The sequence below is a fragment of the Canis lupus genome, chromosome 2 (assembly GCF_048164855.1).
Source record: "Canis lupus baileyi chromosome 2, mCanLup2.hap1, whole genome shotgun sequence".
In the NCBI taxonomy this organism is placed as follows: domain Eukaryota; kingdom Metazoa; phylum Chordata; class Mammalia; order Carnivora; family Canidae; genus Canis; species Canis lupus.
Window position 1 is genome coordinate 39015587 of NC_132839.1, and position 22307 is coordinate 39037893.

At 45.0% G+C, this 22307-nt stretch overlaps 1 protein-coding gene across 7 annotated transcripts in view; it reads left to right on the forward strand.

Moving 5' to 3' along the window:
- Positions 1–22307, forward strand: part of OTUD7A (OTU deubiquitinase 7A) — a 392748-nt gene that overhangs the window by 343875 nt on the left and 26566 nt on the right. For all 7 annotated transcript variants that reach the window (XM_072795875.1, XM_072795845.1, XM_072795885.1 and 4 more), the window contains 2 exons: positions 7671–7798; positions 10067–10216. In XM_072795875.1, the coding sequence (XP_072651976.1) occupies positions 7671–7798; positions 10067–10216 (278 nt within the window). The remainder of the gene's footprint in view (positions 1–7670; positions 7799–10066; positions 10217–22307) is intronic.

The window sequence follows — 22307 nt, forward strand, 5'->3', positions numbered from 1 at the left end:
ATAGACATGTTGCACTGTTCTGCACATCACTCTGTCCTGAGCCTCTGCCTCATCCAGGACTCATTTATGTTTTATATTGTCTCCTCATTAAGACTGCAATATTCTGATGGTACAGCCAAACCCAATGGTTCTTGAGTCTCTTCCAACCCTACCTCAGTGCTGGGCACCCGTTGCTATGCTATATGTGTACCTGGAGAGCCAGACCCAGAACCAGCAGACATAAAGCTGACCATTTGTGCTGCCACACACACCCAGGGAAGATGTTCCTGCCCAGGTCCTATGATACCAGCACCCACACCTGGCCCATTAGAAGGCAGAGAGCAAAGGCCAGCCCTGATGGGCCCAGTGCTCACCCCTTTCACTGGCAGGCTGGGAGCCAGAGTAGGGAGCTGTCCCTTCTCAAAAGAATCTGGATTTTCAGGAATCAAGGAAGGTCAGCATTGTTAGGTAGATATTAAAGCCTTGTCATCTAATGAGCCCACTTACGTGTTACATTATATTATGTGTCAAGCAGGGCTGGGAAGCTGTCATAAGCACAGCCAATGACAGATCCAGAAGCTGAGATTCAGAAAATTAGGTCAGTTCCCAAGTCCTATAGCTCACAAGAGAGAGCCAGAATCCAAACTTAGAACTGACCAAAAACATAAACCTATACTCTTAACAAATGAAAAACAGGTATGGAGAGCAAGAATTAAAAACATATCTTGAGATTTGTGATAAAAATAACTTTTGTTCTTTAACCTTTTATAAAAGATAAGCTTACTTGTTCTCTGTTGAGTGAGACAGGTTAAGTGAAGGCTGAGAGGATCTTAAAACAGGGAAAAAAAGAGACACAGGAAAGGGGCCCAGTTCAAGGACCTCTGCACAGCTCCCACAGGGTATCTTGTGTCCTGGTTCCCCACTTCTCTTGTATGTTTCTCATTCTGCTTTTCCTCTGAAGTTGTTTCTGTAATTTCATTGCTATGTTTATATAATTTTGTAGTCTGTTTACTTCATTTCTTCTTTATTGGCCTATTTCAGAAATACCTAGAATCCATAATGATTTCATGATGCACAGTCTCAGAGATAAGAATTTGAGTCTTTTAAGGAAAAGTAAGTAGTGTTCTATGCTGCAGGGTGCCCAAACCCCAGTCGGCGCTCCAAGGCCTAGGATTGGCTTCTCATTAGATAGGAGGCTTTTTTGTAAGTATTCCTTAAAGTTCTCTGATTTCCACCAGCAAACCAAGCAGGAGAAGCAATTGTTCAGCTAAGGAGTTCTTATATTTGAAGATGTAGAATCCAGATCTAATTTTTAAAGACTTTTCTAATTAGAAATAAGACCAAAGTCAATTCTTCATCTATCAGGAGATTCCTTGACCTTTCTGCCTAAAGAAACTACCTTTTTATCATTGAGCTTATTAATACCTGGTAATTTTTTATTTGGTCATCTGTTAATCAAGTGTTTCCACCCCTAGACCTGCATACGTGTACACACATGTGCACGTACACTCATACACACACACACACACACTCCAGGACAGTGCTACACCTATCACAGCTACTCAGTAAATATTTGTCATACAATTGACCCCAGCTTATTGATTATAGGTAATTACAGGTAATAAGATTATTATAGGTAATAAGATATTCATCACCCCACAAGCCACCTGGCTGCTCTTAAGAAGTTCCTATCAAAGTCTGAGACCCACTTAAGAGTACCAGGAGAGCCCACCATTCTTCATTCTTATTTGCCCAGGTTATAGCTCTTAGCCTAGCCCCTACTGTCTACACTGTGCTTTAGGAAATCTCTTGAAAGGCTTCCATTTATTCAGACACAGTTCCTGGCCAGGTACAAAGTCCCATAGCGGGTACAGGCCGGCCTCAGCTCTGCTCAGGGCCCTGGTTGCTAATCTCCAGCCCCTTGGAGTCTACATGCCAATTCATCACAGGTGTTGTCATGGCTCCAGCCCTGCCTGGGAGAGAAGCTTGAGTCCCACCACTCAGAAATGCGGCTAGTGACATATATGCATGAAGAGTGCTGTGCAGCTGTGAGAGAAAGGACACTACATACTGCTCTGGAAATATCTCCGGGATGCACTATTAAGAGGGAAAACCAGGGGTCAGAATAGCAAGTGTAATGCCCTTACACCTAAAGGTAGAGGAGGGTATATATATCAGTATAGAATCTAAATATTTTAATCTTATAGCTTTAAATGGAAAGGTCCATGAAAAACCAATAACTATGTCACCATAGATGGAGTGACTATACAACTTATATCCAAGCTAAAGCATTGAGCAGAGTGGGGGTTGGGTACCAGCCACTCAGAATGCATAAAGCAGGACTTTTCTGAGCAAAATGAAAAGTGTGGTCACTCCCATCTGGGGAAGGGGGACACAAGAAGGATCCCAGGAGGCCTGTGCCCAAGCTGCTCCTCTGTGTGGCCTTTTGACTGCCCTTAGGTAAGACCCCCACCATTGTCTCAGATTGGCTTCCTTGTCCATGACATGGATTCTTGCTACATAGTCTCCAAGGGCTGTGGAGACTTAAATGTGTGCCATTTAAGCCAGGGCACCCTCATATCTGCACTGTACTTTTGACTCTCCCACCATCCTCTGTGACCTGAGATACTGTCTGGACCCCACTCCGCCATCTTTGCTTCATGTCTACCTGAAGGAAGCTCCAGCCCAACCTCTGCTCTGGTCACCTTTCACTCTGTCTTCCCCAGGGGATTTTCACTAGGTTAATGGTGTAACCTTATTCTCAGGACTTCTCTCTACCTGGATATACCTTGCAGACAAGTGCACATGTGTTATATCACAGAACACATTAGGAAGTTGTTGGGGCATGCAGTCTCTTTAAGCATGAAGTCATTATATTTGCAGGTTAGTCTTCTTACCAGTAAACACCAATTTTAGGGATTTTTACATGTCTTTTCCCAAAAGCCAGATTCTGTTTACAATCCCAGGACTAACATTTGCTCAGTGAGCTCACAGGAAGATGATGTTAAGCCTCTGCATAAAAAGCGGAAGAGAATTTTCAGGATTGGTTTCACCAAGCTGATTTCTGCCAGTGGGCTCAGTCACAGTAATCCACATAGGCAGGTCTCAGTTCCAAAGTCTTGTCCCATAAATTATCCTTTTTGCCCATCAGAACAGCCTGAGGAGTTGCTGAGCCAATGTTCTCAGCCTGAATTCAATAGAACAGGAATAGACACCAAGGCTCCAGGAACACTAGAGTATGTCTGTGGTGTTGAGGAGTAAATGCAGAACCAGCACCCACCTCCAGTTCAAACACACTCTGTAAAATATGCAAACAATCAGCTAGAAGCAAAGAGGGAAGGACATTATCATTCTCAAGCTGCCCCTAGGGTTCACTGAGGGCTCATAGTTGATCTTTAGCTCTCATGTTAAACCCTATAACTCTGTGCTGTAGCACAGAACCAGAGATGGACAGACATATGGGTGAGTGGATGGATGGATGGATGGATGGATGGATGGACAAATGAATTGGTGAATGGGTGGAAGAATGGAGGGTGGATAGATAGATGAATGTGTATGGACAAGTGGGTGGATGGGTGGATGGCTAAACAGTGGAGGGACAGATCTTAATTGAGGGCCTCTACAGTGCCTTTTATCATTCCAGCATAGTGTAAGTGCTCAGTAAATATTGGCTAGTTTTTCCATTTGAAACACAATGGCTCTGCTTTAAATTTTGCATGTGGAATGCTTAGGCAGTACGTCTGTGCCTGGTACATGGTCAGCCCTTGCACTGTTGCTGCAGTGAGGCCCTTTCTGCATAGCTATTTAGACACCAGAGTGTTCCTACATGGAGTAAAAGTGCAACTGAGAACCCAGGGCTGAGACAGGTGCCCCTCACCTTGCCATTTCTTCTTCTCAGCTTTAATATCTGACTTTCTAATGCCTCATCTCTTTCCAGGGCTGACCTCTCCATCTACTGGATTAGTGAAGGAATAGCACTCCACATTTCTAACATTTTTCTCTGAGTATGCAGGTTGTAACTCTGTGTTCCCTCTTGTCCATGCTACTTATTATCTTGTTCAACTGTCCACTTGCTTGTGAGCACTTACTGTATGACAGGGACAAGCAAGCAGCTTCTGGAAGCACTTGAACCTCACACACCCAGTAGCCTTCCTCTCAGCTGTGACTGGACAGGATAATCACCTGGGATATTTTTAAAAGCACAGCCACAAGCACTGTATTTAGACTTGGTGTGTGTATGTATATTTAAAACACTCCTTTTCTACTTCTCTTCCCTTCCTGAAAAATTCAGTCCTAAAGCCATGTGGTGTGGCAAAACAAGGTGAACATCTGCAATGGGCAGGTAGGGGGTCGTTAGGACACAGAGGACCAAAGCCAGAGTGTCATATCCAGTAGGGTAAAGAGGACAACTTGGAGGCGAGGGGACAGCAGAGGTGGGCAATTGCTTACATATGGAGGGATTGATCAAATAAGGAAATAGTTTAAGATTAATAGAAATCAGGTTTCTCACTGTTGGAGAAGGGAGTTATGAGTAGAATTAACTTGGGGGTGTTAGATTGGAATTGGGAGTATCAGAGGACTCAAAGTTAATAGAAAGATGACAGATGAAAATATTTGTATACATATGTGAGTGTAGACAGCACACACATGCATTCACTCTATTCACTGAGTCTAGAAGCAATGACATTCCAATACTAATGATCATATTTTGGTTTCTAAACACCATTATCCACTATTAAAAAAAAAACTCCTTAGAGAAATGGTTGAAGAGAAGGTACAAGATGAATCTGGATAAAGATGTAGGAGATTATATATATATATATATATATATATATATATATATATATATACAATGTAATATTACTCAACCATCAAAAAAGAATGAAATTTGCCATTTGCAACGACGTGGATGGAACTAGAGGGTATTATGCTAATTGAAATAAGTCCATCAGAAAAAGACAAATACCGTATGAGTTCACTTACACGTAGAGTTTAAGAAACAAAACGAATGAAGATAGGAGAAGGAAAATAAAAATAAAATAAGATGAAAACAGAGAGGTAGACAAACCATAAGAGACTCCTAACTCTAGGAAACAAACTGAGGGTTGCTGGATGAGAGGTAGGCAGGGAGATGGGGTGATAGGCCTTAAGGAGGGGAGGTGATATGATGAGCACTGGGTATTATATGTAACTGATGAATCACTAAATCCCATCTCTGAAATTAATAATACACTATATGTCAATTAAATTGAATTGAAATCTTTAAAAAATTTTTATTAAAAAAAAAAGATAAACCTGGACCATATTCTATGTAAGAAAGCTAGGAAGCCCTCTGAAAAATCATGGGGCTGTGTCATAAGGACACAGCTTGAATGAGCCACATTAACCCAAGCAGGGCATATCTGAGCATCAAAATAATCACTAATGGATTATAACTCATTGAATAAAATAGAAACCAGGATTCCAGGGTGATATCAATCAATGTATAAAGATTTGATGAGGAGTAGAATATGTACATAGATTTACAATTCCTCCCCACATAATGCTTATTAATGATGGAGGGGAAATGAGTAGCTCTATAGCGGGAAGCCTGACAGACAGCTAAAGGGAATGGCCCAAGTTGACATTTCCAATAGTGGGACAGTCCAAAGGCCCAGGCCACCTGATATGACGCTGCGAGAAGGACACAGCATAATCCAATACAATCTAATCACATCAAGAAATAGAGGAACCTAGACTAAAGACATTCTGCAGAATACCAGGCCTGTAGTCTTCAAAAGTGTCAAAGTCACAAAAGTCAAGGAACCCAAGAAAAATGTTCTAGATCAAAGAGGTCTAATGAGATACCGCAACTAAGAGCAGCATGCTGGAGTGTTTGTTTATTTTTTTTAAAGATTTTATTTATTCATTCATGAGAAACACAGAGAGAGAGGCAGAGACATAGGCAGAGGGAGAAGCAGGCTCCTCAAGGGGAGCCCGATGCAGAACTTGATCCCAGGACCCCAGGATCACGATCTGAGCCAAAGGCAGACACTCAATCACTGAGCCACCTAGGTGCCCCTGGAGTCTGTTTAAAAGACATTTTGGGGACAGTTGGCAGACTGTGACTGAGGTCTGTCATGGTGATCAGATCTATTGGTGTATTAGTGATTGGATGTACCCTTGATTTCGATGACTGCATTGTAGTTTTGTAGGAGAATGTTCTGTTCATAGGCTAAACACCTAAACTTTTCCAAGATTCTGGATTTCAGGTTGGCAATTTACTTTCAAAAAATTCCAAACAGGGACGCCTGGGTGGCTCAGCAGTTGAGCATCTGCCTTCGGCTCAGGTTGTGATCCCCGGGTCCTGGAATTGAGTACCACATTGAGCTCCCTGCATGGAGCCTGCTTCTCCCTTTGCCCCCCCCCCCGCCCCCCACCCTCAATCTCTCTCTCTCTCTCTGTGTCTCTCATGAATGAATAAATAAAATCTTTTTTTAAAAAAAAAGATTCCAAACAAACGAAAAAGGGATTTATACTATATGCACAACTTTTTGTCATCTTTTGGTTGCTGTCAAGTATTTTTAAGTATAAAAGTAAAGCATTTTGAATCACCAAAAATAAATAAATAAACTTTTTTAAAAAATAGGTACAATAACAACAAAATTCCCCAGTGATTGATGCATTCCTGAAGAGTCACAGCTTTTGTTCTAGAAGTAAATCAAGTAGTTAGCTGTGGGCCAGAGCGGTACAGCTATTTCCCCAGGCCACCCCACCCTGGGTGCTCCCACAAAGCTCCACTTGCTAGCTCTGCCCCCCCTTGCTCCAGTCCTCACAGATTTCCCTTGGTTAATTCTGGACATCACCCAAGTGCTCAAGAAGAAGTGCAAGTGCCACCTGAGGGTCTTGTGTGAGTGCTGCCACCTTGGCACCCATGGATGCTGCAGAGGCCCCACCAAGCTGTGAGCTCTGGCTCTCATCTCAATGGGCTCTTCCATTGGGGTGGCTGGGTTGTTGAAGGACTCCCGGCTACAGTCTTCTGCCCAAAATCAGAGTTCTAAGTGAATGCATTTCTTGGAGGCAGCTCTTTCTCCTGAGCCTCAGACATGGGTCAGGGATGCAGGCTATGGTGGGACCAAGTAGCCTGGGTCAGAGTCACTCCCCTCCTGCTCTGAGGATTGAAATCCAGGTAACCTTCTCACCACCCTCTTCTGTTCTGGGGTGGGGAGTATTTCCTAGAAAGACCTCAGATCTATGTAGCAATGGGCCCCATCAGCCCACCTGACACGCACAGATGCACCTGTGCCCCTGGTGGGTAAGGCTTCAGCTCAAGCTGCTGGATATAAGAATGAACCAAAAAAGGAAACCTCCATCCCTGCTTCCCCCACTGCATCCTTGTTAAGTGTCCCCAGATAACTAGCCCCCATGTTGCCATATGCACTCTGGGTGGGCTGCCTCTGTCATCAGGGGGGCCTTGTCTTAAAGGTGACCACCAGCTATCACCAGCAGCTTCTCTTTCATTGTCCCCTGGACCACCCAACGCAGGGTGGGGGTGAGGATCTGGGCTTTGTGTTTTTGCCATCAGTGGGTGGCATTGCAAGGAGGTGCCCCTGAGGGCCTCAACAGGCGGTGTCCATAGAGGTAACATCTGAATGGAAGGTGTCTTCAACAGCCCCCACCCTAATTCAGGCTTGCTTTGCTTTGTCTCCTAGTGTGGATAACTCTGAGGACCCCGTGTACGAGAGTCTAGAGGAGTTCCATGTGTTTGTTCTCGCCCATATATTAAGAAGACCAATAGTTGTCGTAGCAGATACAATGTTGAGGGACTCAGGTGGAGAAGGTAAGTTTATGTGTAATAAAACAGCCATATATGATACATGACCCAGAAGACATAACATCCCAATTAAGAAAGAGGCAGCCTAATATACAAGTTGAGGCTCCCAAAAGGCCACAGAGCCTTATTCTATAGGGATGAAGATCATAATATTTATCATTCCTCCTTCACTTGGTAGTGTTCTTCCCCAGGGGCAGGAGGGGAAGTCATCCACGCATCCATCTACACTTTGTGTCATTAGCAGGTGGCCATGAGAAATCTGGCTGAGTGACAGTTGGAACTAAACCTAAAGGGTCTCCCAGTGCCCGACCATGTGCTCAGAGTGAGAGAAGCAGCCCACATTTCTCCAGGGGTGCCAGGCGTATCCCAGGGCCCCTGAGCCACTCTAGTCCCCTCCTGCCCCTCTGCAGGCTATGTATGTGTCAAAGAGAAAAAAGAGACAGAAAGCATGAAATCACAGGACAGAATTGGGGCTGGGGGAGAAGAAGGAAAGGCTGCTCATCTTACCCACCCCCCCAAGAGCCAAGCACTGGCTCTCATGGCCCCATTTGCATGTGTTCTCTCTCTTGGCCTTCCCCGTACCCTTCCAGGGTGGACTCTGAAGCCCAGAGAGGCTACACAATGTGCCCCACCCCTCAGCTAAGGCCTTGGAGGAACCAGGTCAACGCAGGACAGGAAGTGCCTGCAGTGGACCCTCCCTCCAGCCTTTCTGCCAGAGCAAGTAGCAAGGCCACTTCAGGAGATCATGGGGCAACCATGCTATCTAAAGAGTAGGGAAAGAAGAGGAGTCAGGGAATATGGGCCAGAAAGGTCACGCCCAGTGCAGCCGCCCCTGCCACTCAGCAAAACTCTCCACTTCCAGCCCCTCCCAGACTATTTTCACTTTCTTTTCACTTCCATCACCAGCAGGAGCCAGTCCCTTTTGGTGTCATGTTTCCCTTTTGTCACTTCTCAAAAAGGTCTCCTTGCTAGGTAAATGTCAGTGACTTATTCCTCCAGCCTAACCTAAATTTAGACCTGAGTCTTAACAAAAGTCATGGGGCTTCCAGAGGGTCCTACAAATTAGGATGATGCCCATAATGCTAAATCACAAATACCAAAGGAAGTCCAATGGGGCCATGGCTGTCATGGTGGGAAGGAGCTGGGAGTACTCTGGTCTTGCCCAATGCCATCTCCTTCCCTGTGCCACCAAGTGACAGAGGCAGCCTCTCTGCCTGCAAAGTCTAGACTCCCATTGGGGTTCCCCTGGATACATGAATCTGTTCCCGCATAAGGCTGGGTCCATGCTTTTTTCTATCCTACCTGTGCCCAAGAGTGTGGCCCTCTTGAAAGTGGACCTACCCCCCACCTCTCAGCCCATGGGCAAAACCAATGTAGATAAAGCAAAACTGTTAGAAGGAAACCTAAGAGTTCCTCAAAAGCATCACGGAAGCTGATTGTTCTTGCATTCAGCTCACAGAAATACAGTGAGTGAGTCACTGATTCCAAGGCCAAGAGGCAAAGTTCTTTATGATTAAAAAGTATATGCTGTACCAGGGCAGATATTTCTGGAAGGTATTCTATTTCAGTGAAGGTTTAGGTTTCTCTTCCGTATCTTTGATGAGTAAGAAAATGAACATGAGTATGTCCCAGTTACTAAAGGAGCCAATCCCCATCTCTCATTTCCCATCTGACTTACAATTCCGTCCTGGAGCTTTCTGGTTGGTTCCTTTGGACTCAACAGAAGAGCTTCTCAAACTATAGAACAAGCAAGCTCTTGAGAAGCATAGATTTTGTTCTGTATATAAATGCTTTCATGAATACATGCAGAGGAAGAAGCTCATCCCCAAAAACGTGGATTTCCAGGCAGTCATCGGGGTATGTCATTGGTGAGTTCTTGGTCACCTGTGCAGGTCTCAGGGCAGCAGGCTGTCCCTGGGAAGATCACAGTGAAAAGCCTCGGCCCTGTCCCTCTTGTCTCCAGGGTGCAGCCTGACAGGGCACAGGGACAAGCAGGAGGACTCTGTGCCATGGGAGCAGGAGGGAGTGGGGTTCCCTGGGCATGCGTGGAACTGCAGGTCTCATCCCCCTGGTACCTATGAGCCTAAGCTTTCTCACCCATTGCCAGGTGGGCAACACCCAGCTTACTGCCATGCAGGTGGGACAGCAAACACCTAAAGCCATGGTCTGAGACCACCCTCCCTTCCTTCTGTCCCACCACATCATGCAGGGTGGTGAGGGATGCCTCCTATGTCCTCTTCAGGCTCCACATGCCCTCACCATTTCTGTCCACAGCATTTGCTCCAATCCCATTTGGAGGAATTTACCTGCCCTTGGAGGTGCCTCCCAACAGATGCCACTGCTCACCTCTGGTTCTTGCCTACGATCAAGCGCATTTCTCTGCCCTTGTGTCCATGGAGCAGAGAGATCAGCAAAGAGAACAAGGTATGCCCACTGCCACCTCAGAGACAATGTACAGGGCAGGGGTGGGCATAGGATGACATGGGGAGGCAGAATGTGGGGTCCTCCACAAGGAGCATACTCATGCACACTCAGCAGTGATGGGTTTTGTGTGTAAATGCTACCTAAAGGAGTATGCATGTATATATGTTATCATTGGAAGTGACAATGTCAGAGACAACTTTTAATTTAAAATACAAAGCAAATTAATAATTTCTATCACACTTAAATAGCTTTTTCTATTTTTCCCTTTCACATATATGTATATTTTATATGGATATAATTCATCTTAGATGTAAATTTTCTTAAGTCCCTAGAGCAGAGGTCAGCAAACTATAGCCCATTGCCTATTTTTGTAAATAAAGTTTTATTGGAACACAACCACATTCATTCATAGAAGGAGTACTGGTGTGGCAGAGCAAGCATATGCTGTAGGAGTGTGGTGTTGGGCATGGAAAGGCCTGGGTGCTGCTGCTTCTTTGCTGTGTGGAACAAGGGGTACTATGTGACCTCCCAGCCTGCCTCCTTGTCTGTCTGCCAGGGCAATAATACCCACCTCCCCAGATGCTGAACCTCTCACCTTCCCTGCCCTGCCCTGGAGCCCCTCACCCCCATTGAGGGACATCACCACTTAACTATGAAGTGACCATTGCAGGATAGTCCCTCCATGCACTGAAGTCCTCAATGGTCTTGCAGGTAATCCCTAGGAAACAGCATTGCCTATCCTTAGGCAGTCCTGTCTCCTGATCCTTCAATATTGCTTCAAAGATAAACCTAAAGGTCTTGACTATATCCCTTCCTAGCCATCAGTAGGGCCCAGTGTCTCCCCAAAATGACCTGCTAAAGGTGGAAGAAATAGAGAAGACCTGTCCAGGAAGCCATCACCAGAGGAAGCCAACCACAGGGCTCCTTGAGGGTGGCTGTCCTTCTTTCTGGCCTACAGCAGAGACTGCAGGGGCCTTTTGGCAAATACCAGATCCTAGCATTTCAGTTATTACTGTTACCTGGTGGTTGGGGGTACTGGAAAGAAGCTGAGAGGTCAGAAGCCCATCTAAGTAACAGACTCAGCCTCTCTTCTCAGCCTTTATAATGCCAAGGAGAATGGAAACAACCACAGAAATCCATGCTGTAAGCCCCCAAAGGAAGATATGGGCTGCAAGGGACTCACAGGAGAGAGGGGCCACTGCTGCTTCTACCACAGGGAGTCTTTCCTGAAGTGGTGGTCCAGGGCTGGCACAGCAGCTTTCAATGTTCTCAGGGATTCAGGTTCCTAGCATCTCCTTGCTCTACCATTATTATCCTATGGTTTTATCCTCATGATCATAGGATGTGTGCTGCAGCTGCAGATTCATAATGATGCTCAGGGAAAGGCTCACTTATCACCTCTGCAGGATGCTCGGTGCCACACATAACTTTGGAAACTGGCAAACAGCAGGAAAGGATCAGCCCAAATCCCACATTTCCTCAGTGAACTGGTGAGGGGACTTTGCTCTGAGCAGAGGTATCCCTGTAAATCATGAAGGGAGAAACAACAGCATTGCTAAGAGCTGAATTCATATGTTGAAGTCCTAATCCCTTTTCCTCAGGATGTGACTGTATTTGGAGACAGGGCCTTCTGAGGGCTAAAGTGAGGTCATGTGTATGGACCCTAATCCACCTGACTGGTATCCCTATAAGAGATTAGGACACAGACACACACAGAGAAAAGACCACATGAGGACACAGGGAGGAGACAGCCATCCACAAACCAAGGAGAGAAGCCTCAGAAGGAACCATCCTTGCTGACAAGTTGATCTAGGACTTCCAGCCTCCAGAACCATGAGAAAATACATTTCTTCTCTGTTGCTTTCTTATAGCAGCCCAAGCAAACTAATACAGACAGATGAGAATACCAAGGTCTTCAAGCCCAAGTGAAGAGTCTAAACACAAATAAGCAAACACCATAAAACATGGTTTTAAAAAACATATTTTCAGAGTTTATTGGGAGCAACAAACAGTTGTGTTGCCCCTCAGATCTCTTGGGATCTATTTCCCACCTGAGACCTGAGACCTGAGACCTTGATCAACAGTGTCCCAGATGTTTACAGAAGATCTTTTCCTCCCAGACCACCTACCTGGAAGGAGAAACCCAGCTCTGACCCCACATCCCACTCCCTCTCCACACACACACACAACACACACACACACACACACACACACACACACACACACACACTACAGTAGGCCAGCTAGGTACCTGGGTGGAGGCATTACAAAGCTTATGACTGACTTCGGCTTCCACTGAGGACCAGTCAGAGCCAATGACATCTTACTTTGGCTTCCAACCCAGAACCAGAGTTCATGAGAAATAAACAGTGGAGAGGAGGGTGCCTTGGCACCTCTGACCTGCCCCTCCCTCACAGAGCCACCATGTCCAGGCCGAGGGTTTGTTGGAGCTGGAAAGAACACCAGCTGACCCAGTGCTCCAGCTGCGCCCCACAAAAGAGCAACTCACACAGGCCACCTGGCCAATCAGGGCCACAGGCAGGGCTTGAATGAGGTGTCTTGACTCCTATCTGGGACTTCTTCAAACTTTGTTTGACATTTTCTTCTAAAGGAGAAGAAAAGGAAAAAATGCCTACTGGAACTTTTATAGAAGGTAGGAACAAAAATGACTGGTGAGAGACCAAAATGTGCTTCTGCCCACCTCCAGTGGTCTCGGCCTCCAGGAGAAGGCTAAAAGGAGAGATGTGGCCTAGGGAATCCCCCCAGGTTCCTTTGCTCTCTCCACACCATCTAACTTGTCTCCTCCCACAGCCTGAACCCAGGTTATCTCTCAAATCACACGTGGCTGCCAAGTAGGTGCTGTCTGTAGCCAGGTGCACTGAGCAAGGGCAGCGTCAGCATGAAAGCCTGGCCACGGCCCGCTCCCCACAGGCAAGCTGTGCAGTACGCCTCTCTTTGAGAATTCCTTTTCTCTGTCCTGATATCCTTCCTGACTAGATTGTTATGACCAATAAATGAAGGATTTGATTGCCCCAGGGCAAGTCAGATAGTCAGCACTCAACACATCTGGGTGAGCGTGCACGGAACAGATACTAGGTAGGAGGTGCCAAGATTGGGCAGCACCTACCTGCAGTGTGTGCACAGTCACGTGGAGAAGAGCCTTGAGACCAAGAGGACCCCAGGGATTCAGAGATTCAGAGGGGAGAGATAAAGGTGCTGCCCAGAGGAGGTGGCATTTCACATAGCAAACCACATGGCAAACCCAGGGGAGCCCACTCTAAGCAGGGATGTGCACTGGCTAGCCCTGGCCCTGGAAAGGCCCCCATAGCCACATGGAGGAGGCCCAGGTGTCCAGAGCGGAGGAGGAATTGACATGTGCTCTGGAAGGCTGAGGATGACAGGGCATCACTAAGTGGAAAAGAGAAGGGGAAGGTGTCTGGTGTATACAGAGCCCAAGAGTCCATTCAAACTGCAGAACTCCTTTGTTCAATTTATCCAATCTGGACATTTCTGGCTCCATTCATTGGCATCACCTTCTTGACCAACAGATGCTATATCCATCAGTAGTTGACTAAGGGTATGTGAGAGCTCCCTGGCCTCTCAACAGCCAGGGTGCCCGTGTAGGGGGATCTGAGGGCCCATTATAACTGATGGTGGGTTTTTCAAAAAGTAATTTTCTGTAAGCTCTGGTTGAACCAGAGCCCAGCAAGTATTTGGAATGTGGCTAATCCTCACAACTCCACTCAAGGGAAAGAGGGGTCATCCCACTGGTGGTCCAGCAGAGCAAAGGGCAGGACTGCCACATACCTGGTTGGGGGCATAAAAGCCCTAACATGAGTGCTAGGCATTCCAAGGGCCAGATCTGGCCTATAGTCAGGGTGCAGGCTGTGGGTGGGCTCCAACTGTTTCCTGTACAACCCGGTGGACCTGGCTGCATGGATGTTGTTCAACAAATACTCCCTGAGAATGTTTATGTGATGGCACACTATTCCGGGCACTTGTGACCAGGATAGTTAAATGAGCTAACTGGTATAATGAGTACCTGGAATTGGATTCCTTCCTTCACAGGGGCAAGACCCAGTGGCTTCTGGGCCTCAAGCATGGGTGCAAGCAAAGCAGAGCCTCACCTGGGTGACCAGGTGACCAGGTGACTGGGGCTCCTACAAAGAGCTAGGAGCTCCAGTGCCAGGTGCCCCAAATTCAGAGACCAGTGTTCCCAGCCTGGAACAGGGCCCAGGGCAGGCGTTGATGGGGCTCTTTGTCAATGCCCCCAGTGTCCCCTCATGCCACACAAGATGCTGGAAAAAGGGAACAAGTCCTAGCCTGTGCCCTCAAGTTATGTGGCATCTCAGCAAAGGGAGGGACTTGAAAACCACGTTGATACTGAAGTTTCTAGCATGGGATCAATATGAGAGGTTCTCAGACCACAGTGGGGCTTGAAGTTCAGGAGCAAGCAGCCCAGACTGCTTTCTCAGAGAAAGGAGATGTGGGACTGGGAAGGTCAGGCTCCAGGACACACCTGCTGGTCCCCCACTGTCGAGTGTGGCTATCATGCAGCCACGGTGGTGCCCTGCCTCATACCATGGAGGATGCCCCTCAAGATCTCCCGGCATCCCAGGACAGAAGCCAATAGATACAGTCATCACAGGCCCAGAGGAGAAGTAATCTTGTCTTTGTGTCTCAGGAACAATGTTCTAGGAGCCTTACAATAAGGGGGAAAAATGTATTCTAGGCTGTGACATAGTGTTCCTTTCTTCCCACCTCCTCTTGCCTGGCCCAGCATGTCTTATCTGTGTGTGAAAGCTCCTGAAGGCTTAAAAAATGCAAGAGACACTCTTTAAACCTCTCATCTAAGTGACTTCCCTATTGAAGTGGTCTTCTGAAAGAACCCACTACTCTCATAGCTCTTTCTGTCTCAGCGAGGCTTCTCTTCACCCACTGCTGAGGTCAGCTGTCTTCAAGTGCAAGAGTCTTTCTGTGTCCTGCAGGCCAGGGCTGCTCATGGGGAGAGGGAATGGCTTGCAGAGGGAAGGTTGGGAGCTGGAGAGATTGGTAAGGTGTGGGCAAGTTGAGTGTGCAAGGCTTTTCCAATCCATTTTAAGACTTTTAAAATAAAAAGTATGTGTACTTTCTTGGTAGCTTCCATATCTATGTTTTCTCCAAGAGAGGATGTTAGTCCTTTGCCCCCATGATACTCTAAGTCCTCTGGTGCCCACAGGCATAACACCTATGGGCTTCCCTGTCACCACATCTTCAAATGACTCTAAAATTCTGATCTAGGCGAGGTCTACACCCCACAGTCACACAAATCCTTGCATGCACTTCCTGTGTGCAGGTGCCATTCTAGGTCCTTTCCAAGGACAACTATTAACCCTCCCCATTTTCTAACCAGAGGAGGAACCTGAGGAAGGACAGATCATCCCTGCTCCCCAAGGAGCAGTTGTCATTGGTGAAGGGTTGCTAGGACAGGTTGGATAATGTGGCTTCTAAAAAGGAGAGTTGGCCAAAGAGGGTGGTAATTGGGGCACATGCATCCCCCAGAGGGGGGGTACAGGAAGTGGTACCCCAAATCAAAGCTTGCTTGGGATAAACTAGCATCTGGCTGGCACCAGGTGACTCAGGTCTTTTTTTAAAAAATCAATGTATAAGGTAATTATTTATTTAAATAGTTTTTTCCTAAGTGCAAACAACCTGAGAGCCTCTAGAGTATATCCAAGGCCACACAGAATTCAAGGAGCTCTGCCCTTGTCCCTTCAGATCTCCCACTCGGATCACCTAAAAAGTAATGTACTGTGGTCCCTAAAAATCCCACTGGTCACAGATGGGGAGGGGGTATGTCAGGGTGAATAAGGACATTGCAGCAATGTTCATTCAGCCATCAGTCAGCTGTTTGAACATCTAGACAGTTAAGACCAATGTTTACAGATGATCACACCAGACTTTGTTGTCCATTTACTGGAAACAGAGACTCAGTACACCCCAAAATGTGATACTTTTTTGTTTTTGCAAAGAGCAGCTCGAAACTTTGTCTCCTGCCACTTAGAAACAATATGTCATATTTATTAAAATGAGTCATTTGGGATTTTATGGAGCCAAACAGAATAACCTCACATAACAGGTCATGAAAGCAGTTTTTAATCTGTATTTGATGCACAACTCATAAATTCAATGTCAACTTATATTTCATTATTGCCCACACCAAATACAGTCTAATGTTTCCTTTCCAATCTATCTGACAACAAACCCCATGCTTTTTCTTACAGGATTGATCTATAATAAACAGCACTTATCCCTTAAGTAGACATTTCTCTTCACCTGTTATGAATACTAAGTATTCCATTTAAATAATTTTATAATTTTGTAACTCTAGTTACCTAAAATTTGGATTCAAAATCACTTTATCATATTCCAATCAAATTGGCCCTCCTGGGTACCTGTCTCAATACAATAATGGGGAAAATATGGAACAACCCACCTGTTACAGAACATTATAAGAATCAAATAAATTTATAGTAGCAGGAAGGCTTTAGAAACCAGAAGGTGCCTAAGGAATACAAACTGCCTTCATTGTCTTTGCAATTAGCCTCCCTTCTCTTTAAGAATTTTCTAAATTTGCAGATTGCCACTGAAAGATAAAGCTCGGGCTATGAGGGAGGAGCACAGCTTGCTTTCTCCCTGTGTTCGGCAGCCTACCTCACTGGACTGCGTGTCACATTCCATTGCTGCTCCTCCTAGATCCCAGAGCCCAGCCCTTGAGGACAAAGCCCCTGTCTGCAAAGGCCCCTTGCTAAAGAGAAAGATGAAGAAGAACTGGTGTGGGGGGGGGGGAGGGGAGGCGCATCCAGAATTTTAGCTCAGACCCCTGCCCCCCAGAGTCTGGGGACTAGACAAAGTCATTTTTAACATTGGTTCCTGACCCACAGACCCTACAAAGAGCCACCAGGCAGCCAGGATCTGCAGAAAGGATTTCAAGGCTATGGAGCTCTATCTTTGTCTTACAGGAGCATGTGTGGGTTCAGAGAGCAGTCCTACTGATTAAATGCACTGGGGTGCATTTATCCACTAGACATCTGCCTATCAGTCCATGTGCCAGCCCAAGGACCACCAGCTCTGAAGCCTGAAGCTCAGTTCCAAAAAGATACTAGCTACAGTCAACTGTGAGGAAAGAACTGGCTCAGGGTCTTTTAAGTAGTAATCCTGAGAACCTAGAGAGATAAAAAAGCAGGAATATGCCTTAATGCCAGCTTCCCCCTGATGAGCGCTACCCTGTCCCCTCCTGAGCTCCACAGCGGGCCAGACGCCTGGATCCCCTGACATACCTTCCATGGCACATGAAGAGCACTCCCTCAGGAGCACACCAGCCACCATTTCCCTCAACTCCTGAATTGGCACCAGGCCCCATCTGCACATCATGTGCAGGTCTGTTCATCAGGCTTCACTGGGCTCTTTGTGGACCTACAGGGTACTGATGTGTGGTGCTTGGGTATGTGTTGCTGGAACACAGGTCCCCACCAAACTCCCCTTCAGTAGAGGGGAGAGAAGCAAAGCATGGGGCACCTGTCCATCCTGTCCTCCTGGACGTGGGGAGCAAGTTTCTTAGCCAGTGTGACAGCCTGGTTCTGCTCTCTGAGAAGACCCTGAGGGTCATGTCTACTGCATCCACCAAGGACACTCACTGGGGGCTGAGACTGTCATCACACACTCTGGGTGTGAGTTCAGGAGCCCAAGGGTGGAGCTTCCTCAGCCTGAGCATTTCTTTCGCAGTACAATACCCTGAATTCCAGTTTGTATTTTTTCCAGTTTTGTCTATGTGCAATCAGGCTGCCAAAACAAAGTACCATAGACTGAGTGGCTTAAACAAGAGAAATTTATCTCTCACAGTTCTTTTTTTACTTAATTTTTATTTTTTTATTTTTTTTAATTGGAGTTCAATTTGCCAACATATAGCATAACACTCAGTGCTCATCCTGCCAGGATGACCCCTCAGTGCCCGTCACCCAGTCAATCCACCCACCTCCCTTTCCACAACCCCTTATTCGTTTCCCAGAGTTAGGTGTCTCTCATGTTTTGTCACCCTCACTGATATTTTCACTCATTTTCTCTCCTTTCCCCTTTATTCCTTTTCACTAATTTTTATATTCCCCAAATGAATGAGACCATATAATGTTTGTCCTTCTCCAATTGACTTACTTCACTCAGCATAATACCCTCCAGTTCCATCCATGTTGAAGCAAATGGTGGGTATTTGTCATTTCTAATGGCTGAGGAATATTCCATTGTACACATAGACCACATCTTCTTTATCCATTCATCTGTCGATGGACACCGAGGCTCCGTCCACAGTTTGGCTATTGTGGACATTGCTGCTATAAACATTGGGGTGCAGGTGTCCCAGCATTTCACTGCATCTGTGAAATGTATCTTTGTATCTTTGGGGTAAACCCCCAGCAGTGCAATTGCTGGGTCATTGGGAAGCTCTATTTTTAACTCTTTGAGGAACCTCCACACAATTTTCCAGAGTGGCTGCACCAGTTCACATTCCCACCAACAGTGCAGGAGGGTTCCCCTTTCTCCACATCCTCTCCACCATTTGTTGTTTCCCGTCTTGTTAATTTTCACCATTCTCACTGGTGTGAGGTGGTATCTCAATTGTAGTTTGGATTTGTATTTTCCTGATGGCCAGTGATGCAGAGCATTTTCTCATGTGCTTGTTGGCGTGTCTATGTCTTCCTCTGTGAAATTTCTGTTCATGTCTTTTGCCCATTTCATGATTGGATTGTTTGTTTCCTTGCTGTTGAGTTTAATAAGTTCTTTATAGATCTTGAATACTAGCCCTTTATCTGATACGTCATTTGCAAATATCTTCTCCCATTCTGGAGGTTGTCTTTTAGTTTTGTTGACTGTTTCTTTGCTGTGCAGAAGCTTTTTATCTTGTTGAAGTCCCAATAATTCATTTTTGCTTTTTTTTCTCTTGCCTTCATGGATGTATCTTGCAAGAAGTTGCTGTGGCCAAGTTCAAAAAGGGTGTTGCCTGTGTTCTCCTCTAGGATTTTGATGGATTCCTTTCTCACATTTAGATCTTTCATCCATTTTATCTTTGTGTATGGTGCAAGAGAATGGTCTAGTTTCATTCTTCTGCATGTGGATGTCCAATTTTCCCAGCACCATTTATTGAAGAGACTGTCTTTTTTCCAGTGGATAGTCTTTCCTGCTTTGTCGAGTATTAGTTGACCATAGAGTTGAGGGTCCACTTCTGGATTCTCTATTCTGTTCCATTGATCTATGTGTCTGTTTTTGTGCCAGTACCACACTGTCTTTATGACCACAGCTTTGTAATACAACCTGAAATCTGGCATTGTGAAGCCCCCGGCTCTGGTTTTCTTTTTCAATATTCCCCTGGCTATTCGGGGTCTTTTCTGATTCCACACAAATCTTAAGATGATTTGTTCCAACTCTCTGAAGAAAGTCCATGGTATTTTGATAGGGATTGCATTAAATGTGTCAATTGCCCTGGGTAACATTGACATTTTCACAATATTAATTCTGCCAATCCATGAGCATGGAATATTTTTCCATTTCCTTGTGTCTTCCTCAATTTCTTTCAGAAGTGTTCTGTAGTTTTTAGGGTATAGATCCTTTACTCTTTGGTTAGGTTTATTCCTAGGTATCTTATGCTTTTGGGTGCAATTGTAAATGGGATTGACTCCTTAATTTCTCTTTCTTCAGTCTCATTGTTAGTGTATAGAAATGCCACTGACTTCTGGGCATTGATTTTGTATCCTGCCACACTGCCGAATTGCTGTATGAGTTCTAGCAATCTTGGGGTGGAGACTTTTGGGTTTTCTATATACAGTATCATGTCATCGGCAAAGAGGGAGAGTTTGACTTCTTCTTTGCCAATTTGAATGCCTTTTATTTCTTTTGTTGCCTGACTGCTGAGGCTAGGACTTCTAATACTATGTTGAATAGCAGTGGTGAGAGTGGACATCCCTGTCTTGTTCCTGATCTTAGGGGAAAGGCTCCCAGTGTTTCCCCATTGAGAATTATATTTGCTGTGGGCTTTTCATAGATGGCTTTTAAGATGCTGAGGAATGTTCCCTCTATCCCTACACTCTGAAGAGTTTTGACCAGGAATGAATGCTGTATTTTGTCAAATGCTTTGTCTCATCTATGGAGAGGATCATGTGGTTCTTGTTTTTTCTCTTGTTGATATGCTTTATCACATTGATTGCTTCATAAGTGTTGAACCGGCCTTGCATCCTGGGGATAAATCCCACTTGGTCATGGTGAGTAATCTTCTTAATATACTGTTGGATCCTGTTGGCTAGTATCTTGTTGAGAATTTTTGCATCTGTGTTCATCAGAGATATTGGTCTATAATTCTCCTTTTTGGTGGGGTCTGTCTGTTTTTGGAATTAAGGTGATGGCTGGCCTCATAGAATGAGTATGGAAGTACTCTATCTCTTTCTATCTTTCCAAACAGCTTTAATAGAATTGGTATGGTTTCTTCTTTAAACGTTTGATAGAATTCCCCTGGGAAGCCATCTGGTTTTTGATGACTGCTTCAGTTTCCTCCCTGGCTATTGGCCTGTTCACCTTTTCTATTTCTTCCTGTTCCAGTTTTGGTAGTTTCTGGTTTTCCAGAAATGCGTCCACTTCTTCTAGATTGCCTAATTTATTGGCGTATAGCTGCTCATAATAAGTTTTTAAAGTCATTTGTATTTCCTTGGTATCAGTGGTGGTCTCTCCTTTCTCATTCATGATTTTATTAATTTGAGTCTTCTCTCTCTTCTTTTTAATAAGGCTGGCTAATGGCTTATCTATCTTATTAATTCTTTCAAAGAACCAACTCCTAGTTTTGTTGATCTGTTCCAGAGTTCTTCTGGTTTCTATTTCATTGAGTTCTGCCCGAATCTTTATTAACTCTCGTCTTTGGCTGAGTGAAGGTTTTATTTGCTCTTCCTTCTCCAGCTCCTTTAGGTACAAGGTTAGCTTTTGTATTTGAGTTCTTTCCAGTTTTTGGATGGATGCTTGTTTTAATATGTATTTCCCCCTCAGGGCTGCTTTTGCTGTATCCCAGAGATTTTGAACGGTTGTATCTTCATTCTCATTAGTTTCCATGAATCTTTTTAATTCTTCTCTAATTTCCTGGTTGACCCTTTCATCTTTTAGCAGGATGGTCCTTAACCTCCATGTGTTTGAAATCCTTCCAAACTTCTTCCTGTGATTTAGTTCTCGTTTCAAAGCATTACGGTCTGAAAATATGCAGGGGACAATCCCAATCTTTTGGTATTGATTAAGACCTGCTTTGTGACCCAGTATGTGGTCTATTCTGGAGAAAGTTCCATGTGCACTTGAGAAGAATGTGTATTCAGTTGCATTTGCATGTAAAGTTCTGTAAATATCTGTGAAATCTGTCTGGTTCAGTGTATCATTTAAAGCTCTTGTTTCTTTGGAGATGTTGTGCTTAGAAGATCTATCAATTGCAGAAAGCGCCATGTTCAAGTCTCCAGGTATAAGTGTATTGTTATCTAAGTATGTCTTAACTTTGGTTATTAATTGATTGATATATTTGGCAGCTCCCACATTCAGGGCATAAATATCCATGATTGTTAGGTCCTCTTGTTGGATAGATCCTTTAAGTATGATATAGTGTCCCTCTTCATCTCTTACTACAGTCTTTGAGATAAACTTTAATTTATCTGATATAAGGATGGCTACCCCTGCTTTCTTCTGAGGATTTAAATGGTAAATGGTTCTCCAACCTTTTATTTTCAGGCTGTAGGTGTCCTTAGGACTCAAATGAGTCTCTTGTAGACAGCAAATAGATGGGCCTTGCTTTTTATCCAGTCTGAAACCCTGTGCCTTTTGATGGAATCATTAAGCCCATTCATGTTCATTTACTATTGAAAGATATGAATTATAGTGTCATCATAATACCTATTCAATCTCTGTTTTTGTGGATTGTTTCCTTGGACTTCCTCTTTCTTTTACAGAGTGCCCTTTAATATTTCTTGCAGAGCTATTTGGTGGTCACATATTCTTTCAGTTCCTGCCTATCTTGGAAGCTCTTTATATCTCCTTCTATTCT